Here is a 15,376-nt window from a genome sequence, read left to right as displayed (position 1 = left end):
ACAGGCCGGACGCCCGAGGACTCCTTAGTCCAGGACTCCCTCAATGAGGAAGAGTCCCCTCGGCCTCGGGACGTATCTGTTGATGAGAGACGTTGTGTGAGAACTGAAAAGAGTAGACGAGACTCAATGTGCAGTGATTGATGGGCTTTCTCTAGTCTTACCTCTAGCAACTAGTGCACCAACATCTAGCAGATTTTTCGCTATCAATAGATTAATGTATTCTTCTTCCCATTACCGAAACTTGCATCCTTCCTACATACAATTTTAAGCAAACAATGAGTTTCAAATTGATACAAATCCTGAGAACAACCGCACAAAATGGCACCCACTCCGTCCTTTTCACACTTGTAAAAAACTCATCCGAGATGTGTCGGCATGCTTGAGACGAGGCGCAGCACCAGCCGTCAGCAGTGATCGCACTTGATGACCGATAGAGGATCGGTTAGAGATGCTCTAACACACGTCCCCTCGAACGACTAGGGCTAATCTAGGGAGAGCCCCTACACTCCTTCCTGGCCTTGGTCTATTTAGGGCTCGCGTGGTGTAATAGAGGGTGTCTCTGATGTTGACGTATAAATTTCTAGCCCATATTTTTTTATCAGTTTGAGCTTTTGGGTGAACTGGCTGGTGCGTGTAATTCTACTTGGTATCGGTTTTGAGTTTAAGACTCGGCTGGCGCAATTTAAAAATAAAAAAATTGAGGGAGTGTTGACGTTAAATGCATAGCCCAGCTTTCCTCATCAGATTGAGTTCTTTGATGAACTGGCTGGTGCGTGTAATTCTACATCTGATCTGTTTTCGTGAAGATGGCTCCAGAAGGAAGGCAAAGGAGAGTGAGGATGGTTGAGGATCTGCTGAATCGTCTCGATCTACATGAAGATGATGGCGATCACTTCAGCCTATCCACTGCCCGGTGCATCGGCACAGCAGGGGTACACTGATCAGGCCAGGTGCAAAGGGGGCTCAACTGAAGCTACTGCATATGCCAACAACAAGCCTGCGGTAGACATGGTTCAGTTCCAGAAGGCGATGCTGTCAACCAGGAACAAGGGAGGAAATGCACAGCCTCATGCAACTGGCCATGAGCAGCAAGATGTGCCACCAGCATCGGCAACCTCGGAGGCCAGCGCAGATTATAGTACTACTAATACTAAATAATAAAAGCAGTTCATTCATCCAACATCCAGATCGTGGTTCATCATACAATCCATTCCTTGCTTATTTGCCATCACATCAAGCTCAAGGCACAAATTAACACGAACCAGTAGTCGTCACTGGACGATGGTGCCGTCCGCCTTGCGCACCTCGACGCTGAGCACCGGGTCGTCGCCGCCGGCGTCCTGCACCAGCTGGAAGAAGCAGATGTCGCCGACGCGGAGGCCGTTGTCGACGCGGAACCGGTTCCACCCGTACCTCAGCGCCGTGCGGGTCCTCGCGTTGCCCTTGCGCCGGTTGCTGTGCTTGAGGCAGACGGTCCACTGCTGCCCGCGCATCCGCAGCACCACCCTGCCCTTCTCCGTGAACCCGTGCGACTGGCTGAACTCCACAGGCACGTTCTGCTTAATCGGCACGGCAAACAGTTGTCAGAAACCAAAGATGCGAGGAGAGGAGGGGCGCACGTTAATTTACAGCCAAAGCTCACCAGGTACTGCTTCTTCTTGGTGCCCAGGTGGCACTGCCCCAGCGTCACGGTGAACCGACTCGGCGCGGCGCCGCCTCCGCCGCCATGGACGACGCCGTCGCTGCTGCTGCTTCCACTCCCTGGCAACGCCGGTGGCGGGGACTCCTCCTCTTCTGCTCAACTCACCCGCGCACTGTCACTTCCAGGATATATACTGCAAGGGGAGATACAAGGGAAGGGAACGTACCGACGCTGTCGTTTTCCTCCTCGCGCTGGCTGCAGTGTCTCCCGCACTCGGAGTCGTCGAACACCTTGACGGTGAGCAGGGCGGCGCCGGCGCCGTCGTAGCAGAAGACGAGGAGCTGCCCCAGCTCTACGCCGTTGGCGCGGACGAACTCCTTCCAGCCCCTGCCGAGGTGCATGTCGCCGCACTCGTTGACGACGACCTCCACGTCCCACGCGCGCGCCCCTCCGCCCTCCACCCGCAGCTTCACGCCCCGGAGCTCGCGGCCGTTGAGCCCCCTCACGAACTTGTCAGGCAGCACCTGCAGTTCAGCCGGGCGCCAAGAAAGAAACAGTAAGCAAGCAGAGAGATGAGAGAGGGACGAGCTCGTGCTTGGTGCGCTAGCTAGGAGAGAATGCGCGAGTAATTACCAGCTTCTCCCAGGACATTCCGGCAGCCATGAGCTTGTAGAACTGGAAACCAACCAGGTCCGGGCTGCCCTGCCCCTGCGCCATCTCCGCCGTCTCCGTGTCCCTGCTTGGAAAATCAGACCGATGAAACAGCCAAGAAGACGGCCGAAAGTCGACACGTCAAAGTAAGCAGATCGAACCGGTGGTGCTCCCTTCCGGTCGCCGCACCGCCTACCTGTGAGAGCGCAGAATCACCATGGAGCACGGGCGAGGCCACCGGCTGGTCTCAGTCTCACTCTCGCTCTCGCTCACTGATGGGAGGAGGAGGCGGGGAATCTTGTGATGGAGTGGGATGGGAGGAGGAGAGGAGGAGGCGAGGAATCTCTTGTAAAACGTTGGGATCGATGTAACTGCGCAGCACCAACACATACGCACCCATCACGTACGTCTCATTTGCCACTTCTTAGCAAGAAGCGGCACACAGGGGACACACAAGATGGGCTTCGCTTTACTGGCAGAGAACACCAAAAGGGCGTCAAGCTGCGCGGCGTGTGTGCTGTAGCCTTTGGAGCTCACATGGCTCTATGCATGGCATGCTCGGTTGTGTTGTGTGCGGGCCAAGCGCTTGGTGGTTTCTCATCTTTCAATGCGTGCGAGCGTCTTCATCACGCCTACAGCTACTCTTCCCCGCGCATTTTCGTGGTGTACATAACTGGATATTTTTTGTGTGATAAGGCTTCATCATTTTCTCTAGGCAGAGCCAAATTAACGAGAATAACTGAAGAAGAATCGTGTTAAAATGCTGGTAAATGACCAACCCCTCACTGCCCTGGGGGGATATGGGTACATTACCACCTTTGAGGTGTACATCTAGTTCAGCACTCAAATCATCTTGAAAATATATTCTCCAAGAAAAAACAACTATACTCATACACTATATTCATACAGCATGGAGTATATACCATGCATGTACAATGTTTTAGATAAAAATTCAACACACAACTCAAGAAACAAAAGGATAAGTTTCGAATAGAAGAAAATGATACTACTATTCACTCCAGGTTCAGGTTTGAACTTTATACAGCTCGGGGCGAGTTATGGATAGAATTCAAAATTTATTTTTAGCATGATAGAGATATACTAACTCTATGCCATTATTATTTTCGAATTTTAAAACTTCAACTGTGTTTCTGGTGAACTAGTGAACTAATACATCTTCAAGATGCAAGTGCATGCCATAACCCCCTCCCCACTCTACACGCACACACTACTTTGAGCAAACTGGGTTATATCACTTGCCACCTCTTAGCAAAAAATAACATGGAACATATGTAAACAAGATGAGATTTACTGGCAGGGGGTTACATATGGGTGGCAGTGTTGCACTATTTCTATGTGTCGTGCCTTTTGAGTTGACAGGACACCATGCCCATTTGAATGCCAGACAAGTACTTTACTTGTGATTTCTGATCTTAATCCGCGCCTCGACACCTAGCACCTTGCTTTCCTATCTCACGTTGTGCTTCCCCGAGAAAATGTTTTAGGGAAAGATTTTATGGTATATCTAGCTTTTTTCCGTCTAAGAAATTAAATATGTTTAATATGTATACCTACTTACTGATGGCGCATCATTCTCTGTGATGCAGAATGAGGAATTTGAAATGTGCAGAGGACAAGCCAGAATAACTGAATGAAGTAGCATCAAAGGTTAACGGAAACAGGAAGAAACACATGGAACGCTTCCAGTAATAACAAGGTTTTCTCGATTTGTGCGTGTCATCCTTGCGCAGGGACCAGCAAATCTTCTCTGAATCATTCCAATTTTATCGAGCAAAACATGGTGCGCTATATCAAAGGTCACGTACTATTGAATATTGATAGCTCGTTCCTGACGCAGTTCTCTTGCTATTACTCGCACATTTATTTGAATTGCCCTCATTCTACAACTGCAGGTGGAAGAGTGCCTTGAGCTTTCAGCCTCGAAGGGAAAATATTTACGTGGCGACCATGGTGATAATTGTGGGAAGTATAAAAGAAAACATGATGATGATGGCTGTGGTTTCTGGCCCATGTCAGAGGGAAGATGATGGTGAGCTGTTGCAATATTGCGCTAGCTTCCTTTCCCTGCATTCTGCACTCACATGGCTTATGGGGTGGCTATGCCTGAACCTTACACCAGAATTGGAAACTTCAGACCAGGGAACGCATCTACACCGCATCAAATGCCCCTGCTTGGCACTGTCCGGTGCTGCGGGGTCTTAAATTTACCCCATCCACCATGTACCATTTCATTGCCTGAGTTGGTGTTCGTTCGTAGTAGTACGAGCTAGTATAGTAAGTATGTGTGTACAACGCATAGGGTATCTGTAGGGCATTTGTATACAAGTATATTATGCGCTAAAGAAAATTATGAAGAGTATGCGGCGCACGATACTTGAGATCCGCTGCCCAACCAAATGCACAAACTGACCATCAACAACAACAACAGGTTCACAACAGGCCTGAGAAACGGCCGTTATAGCAGTGCATTTTGCTGAAGAAAACAAGGTAAGGAGAAATGCTAGTACCAAACTCTTATGTCTCGGCAATGCACCCCGTCAAACCAGAGTGACACCGTGGCAATGTCTATTTTTATTAACATTAGAACCATAGCAGCAAAGCAAAGCCCTTTCAAGCTGTGGCACTCTTCAGGTATGCAATGAGGTCAGCACGCTCCTGGGGCTTCTTCAGTCCAGGGAACACCATCTTAGTTCCAGGGATGTACTGCACATAAGAGAATAGTAATTGGAATTTTACCAGGAGATCATACAAAACCAATGAATTTCATTCTACGAGTCTAAGAAACAATCATGGCTGACATATCCAGCAGATGAATGAGTAAGGCTCGAGAGGTAGTGTTAAGAGCATCTCCAGCCGCGCCCCCAACAGGCCCCCCCAGGCGACTTTTTTCGGCGCCGGCGCCAAAAAAAGGCCCAGTCGCGCCCCCAGGACGACGAAAAGTGCCGGTTCGGCCCTTTTTTCCGCCCGGCGGCCTCAGGCCGAACCCGGCGCGCTGGGGGGCGCTTGGGGGCTCCGGCGCAAGGGAAAAGCGCGGCTGGCCCACGCCGTCAGGTGAAAAGTCAAGATTTTCTTCCCCGACTCGCCTCCCACCCCCACGCTCTCGGCCGCCACTAGGTATATCCCAGCGCCGCGCCGCCGCCCTTCACCGGTAGATAGCCATTCCCCGCCGGAAAAATAGCAGAGGTTCGCCGCGGCAGCCCCTCCGACACCAGTTGGGCGTTTCCGGCCGCGGAGGGGCAGTTTAGCGGCGGGTGCACGCCCACCGCGCGCAAGGTGTTCGGCGATTTGCCTGCCTCGGCGATGGACTCGGATGACGAGGAAGTGCTCGCCGCGCTGCTGGAGGAGGAGGGCATCTATCCGAGATGGTCGACATTTGTGAAGACCATCAAAAACCCTGTGCCTGGAGGCAAGAACGCCTGGTTTGCGAAGATTCAGGAGGCTTGCAGGAAGGATGTCGAGCGGGCATTTGGTGTGCTCCAATCTCGATTTGCTGTTGTCCGGTACCCCGCTCAGACATGGTCGAAAGATCAAATGTGGGAGATCATGACCTGCTGTGTCATCTTGCACAACATGATCATTGAGAGCGAGCAGGAAGAGCCAGTGTTTGACACTGAACCATACCACAGGCAGGGTGCTTTTGCCCAAGTTGATCACCAGCTACCGGCAACCTGGACTGCCTACCTCAGTATGCGTCAGGAGATCCGAGACGCACAGGTGCATCATCAACTGCAGCAAGATCTGATAGAGCACCTATGGAGGCTCAAGGGCGACACCGGGCGCGGCGTGTGATGAAATATGAGTTTTTATTTGTTGAACTATATATTTTGTATTGAACTATTTGTTGTTGAACTATTTTGTTGAAGTATTTAAATTTTCTGTAATGAAATATGTGATAAAAAATATTTATGTTGATAATTGAACGTCGAGCCATGGCGAACCACGCTGAATATGGGCCTATTCTCGTCCATATGGGCCTTTTTCGCCGAAATGGGGCTTTAAAAGTGGGCCAAAATCGGCGACTGGGGCCGACGACTGGGCGCAAAACCGCTCCCAGCGCCGAACGAATCGCCGGCTCGCCCCCGGGGGTGATTTTTATGCGTCCTGGGGGGGCCAACGGCTGGAGATGCTCTAAGAGGGAAATGTTGCTCCCAATCCAGGGTTGCAAAAATCCTTTCAATGGTAGCAAGTACTACCAGGGAATCCTGGTTATTCTCCCAAGTAAAGCTCCTATTAGAAATCTAAAATTTCAATAGGACCATGCTTATTAATCCAATCATTACATAAAAAGGCCTAGTGAGAATTAAAGTTGCCAGTGTTCTTATCTTGAGAAAATCTAATAAGGTTAAAAGTCACCACCTGCAAGGGTGGGACTATCAACCAGATGCATGGCATCCTCTGAGATCAAATCAAGTTTATACAGTTCATTATTTTACAGAATGCATTTTTGGCTCAGTAAAAAGCATAAACATTGTCCCTGCTAATATGAACAGAATGAATGATAGGAAGTAATAGACAGTTCTAAAGAAATGGACATCTCTACGTAGAGGTCAAGGAGTTCCAGGTACATATACCTATAACATGGCTAAACAGAGATATCCAATAATCAGGTAAATTCAAGAGCAACTAGATTAAACTAGAAGAGCACAAAATGAAGAAATGTGTCATCAGTGTACAATGACCTCGAGAAAACTAGAAGAGCACAAAATGAAGAAATGTTTCGTCACTGTACAATGACCTCGAGAATAGAAATAGTCAACAATTTAGCTCTACGAAGCAATTATAATCAATCCTCTCAAAAGAACTTCCAAGACACTAAACTCACAACAATTCCTCAAAAAAACATTCACTCTTTAACAGGGAATGCTAGAACACTGCCCAAGTATCTGATTACAAGTGCACAGCACAAGGCAGCAGGTCTCACATACCCACAGGCCACTGATGATAAAATATAGAAGTAGACATTAACCATACCTTCTTCGGATTAAGCAGGTAGTCATACAGTGTTTTCTCCTCCCAAACCACAGCCATGCTCTTGTTGGCCGTAGAGTAAGAGTATCCAGCAGTTGTGCCAGACTGCCTCCCAAACAGACCATTCAGGTTAGGCCCTGCAGATCAGAATGACTGGCATTAACTTGGCATTTGGTTAAACAAGATTTGGCTTTGTAGAGCGGCGACACGTAGCAAACGAATTTAGTTCCAACAGTGTATCGTCACTTCAAAACTAGTAAGTACCCTGCAGACATCACTACAGATGTTTTCTCAGACAGTTACACAAAACTGAAAGCCTACAGAAGACTATAAACAAATAAGCATTGAACACATATATGTAAACACTCTTATTTCTCCTTAATGAATTGACAGTGCTCCTGCTTGTTTGTCAAAAAGAAACATAAATGCAGGCCAAACTATTGGCAAGGCTAGTCACTGAATTATAACATTGAACACACATAAATTCAATGCCGTGTCATGAATAACTGCAAAAGGTGTTCTATTAAACCATACAATTAACACCAGTAAGGACATTGCGTATTTTGAATTGTTCATTCTGTTTTACGAAATGCAACAAAACTTGAATTGTTCATTTCAAGTGCCTCTTTCAGATCACTTGCTATCGGTGGAAAATCATCATGGTCATGAATCTATAATGCGTATTAGCATCTACATTGACAGAAAGGCACGCCATCCGGCAATTCATCGATCGATCCAACAACATAGCCCAGACAGACGGATTCACCCATTTCACGAATCAACCAGCCCTCGTTCGGGACCAACCAATTTCACGAACCGCACCGGGATCCAAACGCGAACAACGCGCGGGATTTACGATCAATCGATGTGATTCATCCCTCCCGGATTCCCGTCCCAAGTTGAACCACAACCCCCACGAAACAGGACCTCGCGTCAGGGCAGAACACGTACCGCCGACGCCAACCGCAAAACAAATCCCGAAATGGGACTCCACGATCGGTACCGGGCGACACAAACGAGGCGCGATCGACGTCATAGGGCCAGGTCGGGGCGCTCACCTTGCTTGTGGCCGGCGCCCTTGTCGACGGTGTGGCACTGGGCGCACTTGGTCTTGAAGATCTTCTCGCCGGCCGCGGGGTTCCCGGGGGGCGCCTCCGAGAACGACGCCATCGCCGCCGCGCGGACTGTTGCCGGGCTAGGGTTGGGGATCCCTCGGCTGGAGGAACGGAACGCGATCCGGGTCGCAGGAGGCTGGAGGCGGCGGGGAATGGCGATCGGGCTCGTTCTGGTCTGTTCTGGCTCTGCCTGTTTTAAAGCGGTACCGCGAGATTACGAGAGACCGACAGCCGTTGAGGTCGAGGCCTCGAGGGGCTGCGAAGGTACCATACTACCCCTGAGGCTTCTACTATTGGCGGTGGCCAGTATTGTTCGAGGGGGCGCAATAGGCGGGGGCGACCAAAACCAAGTTTTGGGCTGATTTTGCTGGATATTTCGCCCATGTCCTCAAGGTATTTTCTTGGGTGGGGCCACTGGACCAGGATGGCGCTGCCAAAGCTCCGTCGCTTGTACCGATTCCTCATACTTCTCGCCTACAGCGCGGCGTTATTGGACAGGCCCAATACTATAGTTTTATATTTATATTTTTATTTCCTTTTTCCAAAACATGTCTATAACTATTTCATACACATTGTACATTTTTCGTATACCTTACGGATATTTTTTATACACGTTTAACATTTTTAAAATACATAATGAATATTTTTTTAAATATACAAGTTTTGAGGTCTAATTTTTTTATACACATTGTACATTTTTCAACACATGACTGACATCTTTTCAACACTTCATCAACATCTTTGCAACAACATGCTTTGAACATTTTTTTGAGTACGTGTTAAACATTTTCTGAAACACACATTGTACGTTTTTCATATATATCTAAAACTTTTATTATATACATTTAAGATTTTTCAACACATGATTAACGTCTTTACAACCACATGCTTTGAACTTTTTTTTAAATTTTTTGTCTAACATTTTTTGAAACACGCATTGGAACATTTTTTAATGATATGAACATTTTTTTATATTTAAAAACTACATGAAAATATTTTTTATATTGTATAGTTTTTTCACAATATGTCACGGACATATTTCTTGGAACGCCTGAACATTTTTCAAAATTTAATGTAAACTATTTTGAATGGTAAAAAATAATAAATATTCAGACATTTCTTGCATTTTATAAATATTTTTGAAATGCCACATAAAATATTTTTTTAAATGTGAACATTTTTTAAGTGTTGTAAATATATTGTTCGAAACCCATAAAAAAATTAAATATGTTTTAATGCGTGTAATTTTTTAAAATTAATGGTTGTTGACTTTTTTAAGTAATTAAGTTTTGAAATATATGCATCACAGTTTTCCAAAAATATCAACAAAGTGAAAATAAATAAAATAAATAGAAAGAAAGAAAGAAACATAAGGGGAAAACAAACTAACTAGGAAGTTGGGTTGGCCCAATACTAGTGACTGGGAGGGCACTCCTTGAAGCGAGACCTTGTATAGTCTTGGATGAAGCGATACGTAGCTACGCCCCCACTTATAGGCAATTTCGTACATAATGCATACCCCACCAAAACTAACGTGCTGGCTAGGGTAATTGCACAATAGATGGATTCCACGCTAATACGGAAGTAGTGGGCTACACTGGATCATCATCTGGCGAATATATTTGCTTGCACAAAGTCTTCAGGTACACTAATCAACACGCGAACCCTTGAAAGTTGAAATGCAGAGCAGATGAGCCACATCACACCAGAACATGGAACCTAGCTATATCTCATACTGCACGACGAAGAGCTAGCCCCAACTCACATCTTATTTGCTAGCTACGTACACACGAATAAAACTATATCCAAAAAAGAAAACTCAACTGCTAGCTCGATTCCTCGACGAGGAACAATGCATAAAATGAAAAGAAAGAAGAAACAAAGCCTAAATGATTTCATGGTCTTTCATTAGTGGCAACACATAATGTCGGTGTTGCTAAAAAGCTCAACAAAATTCGGTGGGAATTATGCCGTCAAGCCTCCCTTGTTTGAGGTATCACCCGTTACATGCCAACCGAGATGGTAAAATGATATTGGGGCATATATGAATCTAGACGACTCGCTAATTCTGCTTTTGGATTTGGATGAAGATTTTTCATGCATTTTTTTTTGAGGAAGAACGACAGTGGGAGAGGCTCCCACTGACTTTGTATTACTCACAAAAGAACAATTACATATGTGTTACAAAAGGGTTTTGAGGCCCCCCGGCCATGCTAGCTATCCACTGTCTTAGTGGCCCAAGTTTGCAATGTAATTAGACAGGAAAGGATGAAGATCCTCCCGGCAGTTATGTGTTAGCAGCTCCAAGAGATGCTTAAATCTAGCTAGCCATGCTCCATGAGAGTGCTGAATCCCTCTGAAGTGTTGATTGTTTCTCTCCATCCAAAGACTCCAAGCAGCCATGAGAAAGATATCCATGAAGAGGGGTTGTCTCCAACTACCCCTACCTCCACGTAGAAGAGCCAGTCTGTTATCAGCTGTCGGCCATGTCACTCCAACCACATCCCAGCAGCGTTGGCTAAAGGGGCAGTTGAAGAACAGATGTTCCACCGTTTCCTCTGGAGGGTTTTGACAGAACATGCATGCATAGTTGCCCCCCATGACAACAAAGTGTCTGCGTTTGAGCATATTCCTGGTATTCAGGCGATCAACTAGGAGTAGCCATCCAAACATCTTGAATTTGATCGGGCTTTTAGCTTTCCAGAGCCATCCAAACGCCTCGTCTGCCACCACCTGTTTGTAGCAGTGATTATAGAACTTCTTGGACGAAAAACGCCCGAGCAAGCATTCCCAGACATCGCTGTTATCGACGGCTAGTCGATTTTGCGGCAACCCCTCCTGGATCTCTTTGATTTCTTCTCTCGCTTGGGTCGAGAGAGGTAGACTGAAAATCGTGGATGGGTCAGTTGCAGTAAGAACCTTAGCAATGGAATCGTCCTCATTCAAACAAAATGAAAAGGCCCGTGGGTAAATATCCATTAGCGGGGAGCCTTGAGTACTATCAAACCAAGCATCTTTCCAGAACAAAGCACTAGAGCCATTCCCCGGGGTGACTTTAGTGATCCCTCGGAATATCCCACTGAGTTGCATCACATCTTTCCACCAAAAAGAACCAACCACCTCAGATGCATGTGGTATCTTGTTTCTGTAGTAGGCATCCCAAACAAGCTCCACCCAGGGAACATCTTCATGATTATAGAATTTGAAAAGATACTTTAGGAGGAGAGCTGCATTCTGTGTTTTAAGATCAATAACACCAAGGCCTCCGCAGCGTTTTGGGCGGCAGACCAGCTCCCAGGCCGCAAGAGAGTTATTTTTGATCCCGTCATCAGAGTTTCTAGCCCAGAGGCAATGTCTGCGCAGCTTATCCAGATGTTCAATCACCTTTGGGTGTATCTTGATTTCAACTCACGAAAGTTCCAAAGATGCAATTGTGATGACATCCTGATAAAGTGCAAAGCAGAGGAGCCGTGTGTCATAAGAACATGGTAGCTGGTTGTATCTCGTAGTCCGTGACGTTGAGCTAGTCCTAGCCACGCGTGCTTTACCGACTACGTACAGGCAAAAAGAACCCAAAAACGAAGCTCGATTACTCACTTCATTCTTCGGCAAGAAGAAGACACACTGGAGAAGAAAGAATATACAAGGAAAAATGATTCTTCAAGTTCATTTGATGAAACATACGTAGTTCAGAATGGCTATTGAAAAGAAAAAGAAAAATCAACTGAATGTGGCGGGAATTCTGTCGCCAAGCCTCCATTGTTCGACGTGTCACCATTTAACGCACCAGCTGGGATGATCATATGTTAGCGGGTCAAATGTGGGTATAGACAACTCATTAATTGCATTTTCAGATTTGGTTGACGATTTTTCCATGTTTTAAGACTTGCCTGAGACACTAGAAACAGTTTGGGAACATTTGATGCACTTAACTCTAGTACAAAAGTGGTGAGCTACATGGGCTCGTCGTCTACTGAATATATTTGCATGAATTAAAGCCTTCGATACTCAATTTGAACACACGAATGCTCCAACGTTGAAATTGTGGTGACATGACAATGAAGTGCACACTAGAGAAGCCACATTTCATTAGAACGTGGAAGCTAGTTGTATCTGTGACGTTGAGACAGTCCTAGCTCACGCTCGCTTTACCAACTATGTGCATACGATAAAAATTATAGCCTAGAAAGAGAAAACTACTAGTTCTTCGACAAGAAGAACACACAACAAAGAAGAAAAGGCAAAATGATTTATTGGGGTTCATCTGAGGCAACATATATAGTAGAATGGTTATTGCAATTTTTTTTTGAAAACTCAACTGAATTTTGTGAGAGATGTGCCGCCAAGCCTCCCTTGTTCGAGTTGTCCCCATTAATGCACTAGATGAGACGGTCAAACGATATGAAGGAAATTATGGATACACACGACTCATTAATTGCACTTTTGAATTTGGATGGTAATATTTTTAAGTTTCCAGACTTATGTGAGACACTTGAAACAACTTTGGGACATATGAGGGAGTTAACCCTAATACATAAGTAGTGAGCTACGTTGGCTCGTCATCTACTCAATAAATTTGCACGCACAAAAGTCTTAGGTACTCAATTTGAACACGCATATGCTCCAAACGTGCAACCGCGGCGACATCGCAATGAAGTGTTGACCAGTACTAGCTCACACCTACTTTACCAACTATGTACATGCAAGAAAAAAACTATAACCTGGTGAAAAAAACAAAATTTTAGCTCAATTCTTCTATGAGAACTATACACAGAGGATAGCAAAGAGGAATAAAAGGCAAAATGATTTCTTGGGGTTCATTTGAGGCAACTGAAGGAAATATGCCCTAGAGGCAATAATAAAGTTGTTATTTTATATTTCCTTATATCATGATAAATGTTTATTATTCATGCTAGAATTGTATTAACCGGAAACTTGATACATGTGTGAATACATAGACAAAACAAAGTGTCCCTAGTATGCCTCTACTTGACTAGCTCGTTAATCAAAGATGGTTAAGTTTCCTAACCATAGACATGTGTTGTCATTTGATGAACGGGATCACATCATTAGGAGAATGATGTGATGGACAAGACCCATCCGTTAGCTTAGCATAATGATCGTTAAGTTTTATTGCTATTGCTTTCTTCATGACTTATACATATTCCTTTGACTATGAGATTATGCAACTTCCGAATACCGGAGGAACACCTTGTGTGCTATTAAACGTCACAACATAACTGGGTGATTATAAAGATGCTCTACAGGAGTCTCCGAAGGTGTTTGTTGGGTTGGCATAGATCAAGATTATGATTTGTCACTCCGAGTACCGGAGAGGTATCTCTGGGCCCTCTCGGTAATGCACATCACTATAAGCCTTACAAGCAATGTGACTAATGATTTAGTTGCGGGATGATGCATTACGGAACGAGTAAAAAGACTTGCCGGTAACGAGATTGAACTAGGTATAAGGATACCGATGATCGAATCTCGGGCAAGTAACATACCGATGACAAAGGTGAAGGAAATATGCCCTAGAGGCAATAATAAAGTTATTATTTATTTCCTTATATCATGATAAATGTTTATTATTCATGCTAGAATTGTATTAACCGGAAACTTAGTACATGTGTGAATACATAGACAAAAACAGAGTATCACTAGTATGCCTCTACTTCACTAGCTCGTTAATCAAAGATGGTTAAGTTTCCTAGCCATAGACATGAGTTGTCATTTGATTAACGGGGTCACATCATTAGAGAATGATGTGATTGACTTGACCCATCCGCTATCTTAGCACGATGATCGTTTAGTTTGTTGCTATTGCTTTATTCATGACTTATACATGTTCCTCTGACTATGAGATTATGCAACTCCTGAGTACCGGAGGAACACTTAGTGTGCTATCAAACGTCACAACGTAACTGGGTGATTATAAAGATGCTCTACAGGTGTCTCCGATGGTGTTTGTTGGGTTGGCATAGATCGAGATTAGGATTTGTCACTCCGCGTTTCGGAGAGGTATCTCTGGACCCTCTCGGTAATGCACATCACTATAAGCCTTGCAAGCAATGTAACTAATGAGTTAGTTGCGGGATGATGCATTACAGAACGAGTAAAGAGAATTGCCGGTAACGAGATTGAACTAGGTATTGAGATACCGACGCTCGAATCTCGGGCAAGTAACATACCGATGACAAAGGGAACAACGTATGTTGTTATGCGGTTTGACTGATAAAGATCTTCGTAGAATATGTAGGAACCAGTATGAGCATCCAGGTTCCGCTATTGGTTATTGACCGGAGATGAGTCTCGGTCATGTCTACATAGTTCTCGAACCCGTAGGGTCCGCACGCTTAACGTTCTGTGACGATTTGTATTATGAGTTATGTGATTTGATGACCGAAGTTTGTTCGGAGTCCCGGATGAGATCGGGGACATGACGAGGAGTCTCGAAATGGTCGAGACGTAAAGATCGATATATTAGAAGGCTATATTTGGACATCGAAAAGGTTCCGAGTGATTCAGGTATTTTTCGGAGTACTAAAGAGTTACGGGAATTCGTATTGGGCCTTAATGGGCCATACGGGAAAGGAGAGAAAGGCCTCAAGGGTGGTCGCGCCCCTTCCCCATGGACTAGTCCGAATTGGACTAGGGAAAGGGGCGCCCCTTCCTTCCTTCTCCTTCTCCCTTCCCTTTTTCCTATTCCATGTGGGAGGTGGAATCCTACTAGGACTAGGGAGTCCTAGTAGGACTCCACACTTTGGGCGCGCCCTATGAGGGCCGGCCTCCTCCTCCCTCCATCCTTTATATACGTGGCCAGGGGGCATCCCATAGACACACAAGTTGATCATTGATGTCTTAGCCGTGTGCGGTGCCCCCCTCCACCATAATCCACCTCGGTCATATCGTCGTAGTGCTTAGGCGAAGCCCTGCGCCGGTAGCTTCGTCATCACCATCATCACGCCGTCGTGCTGAC

General features: G+C 45.7%; 2 protein-coding genes and 1 non-coding gene across 3 annotated transcripts; all 3 read right to left on the bottom strand.

Moving 5' to 3' along the window:
• Window positions 1-1,151: 1,151 nt before the first annotated feature.
• LOC109757742 (B3 domain-containing protein Os03g0212300-like) lies at window positions 1,152-2,839 on the bottom strand. The gene is made up of 5 exons (XM_020316568.4): window positions 2,490-2,839; window positions 2,276-2,378; window positions 1,869-2,166; window positions 1,643-1,794; window positions 1,152-1,556 (listed from the first exon to the last, which is right to left on the bottom strand). The coding sequence occupies exons 1-5, from the start codon at window positions 2,681-2,683 to the stop codon at window positions 1,272-1,274; spliced, it is 1,032 nt and encodes a 343-aa protein (XP_020172157.1). The 5' UTR covers window positions 2,684-2,839; the 3' UTR covers window positions 1,152-1,271.
• Window positions 2,840-3,998: 1,159 nt separating this feature from the next.
• Window positions 3,999-4,103, bottom strand: LOC120962163 (U6 spliceosomal RNA). The gene has a single exon (XR_005753013.1). It is a non-coding gene; the product is annotated as a U6 spliceosomal RNA (small nuclear RNA).
• A 570-nt stretch (window positions 4,104-4,673) lies between these two features.
• Window positions 4,674-8,547, bottom strand: LOC109757747 (cytochrome c). Its single transcript, XM_020316572.4, has 3 exons — window positions 8,341-8,547; window positions 7,286-7,419; window positions 4,674-5,017 (listed from the first exon to the last, which is right to left on the bottom strand). The coding sequence occupies exons 1-3, from the start codon at window positions 8,450-8,452 to the stop codon at window positions 4,925-4,927; spliced, it is 339 nt and encodes a 112-aa protein (XP_020172161.1). The 5' UTR covers window positions 8,453-8,547; the 3' UTR covers window positions 4,674-4,924.
• Window positions 8,548-15,376: the final 6,829 nt, after the last annotated feature.

This window comes from Aegilops tauschii, chromosome 3 (assembly GCF_002575655.3).
Source record: "Aegilops tauschii subsp. strangulata cultivar AL8/78 chromosome 3, Aet v6.0, whole genome shotgun sequence".
In the NCBI taxonomy this organism is placed as follows: Eukaryota; Viridiplantae; Streptophyta; class Magnoliopsida; order Poales; family Poaceae; genus Aegilops; species Aegilops tauschii.
The sequence above is the reverse complement of the archived record's forward strand: the minus strand, read 5'-3'. Positions and strand labels throughout refer to the sequence as shown.

Bases quoted from the DNA above. Each gene is read 5' to 3' on its own strand.
- LOC109757742 (XM_020316568.4), bottom strand. From the start codon at position 2,683: ATGTGTTGGTGCTGCGCAGTTACATCGATCCCAACGTTTTACAAGAGA. The intron at 2,379-2,489 runs GTAGGCGGTGCG...TTTTCCAAGCAG, and splicing joins GTGATTCTGCGCTCTCACAG to GGACACGGAGACGGCGGAGA. The intron at 1,795-1,868 runs GTACGTTCCCTT...TGAGTTGAGCAG, and splicing joins GGAGGAAAACGACAGCGTCG to AAGAGGAGGAGTCCCCGCCA.
- LOC109757747 (XM_020316572.4), bottom strand. From the start codon at position 8,452: ATGGCGTCGTTCTCGGAGGCGCCCCCCGGGAACCCCGCGGCCGGCGAG. The intron at 7,420-8,340 runs GTGAGCGCCCCG...TCTGATCTGCAG, and splicing joins GGGCGCCGGCCACAAGCAAG to GGCCTAACCTGAATGGTCTG. The intron at 5,018-7,285 runs GTATGGTTAATG...TCTTATGTGCAG, and splicing joins ACCTGCTTAATCCGAAGAAG to TACATCCCTGGAACTAAGAT.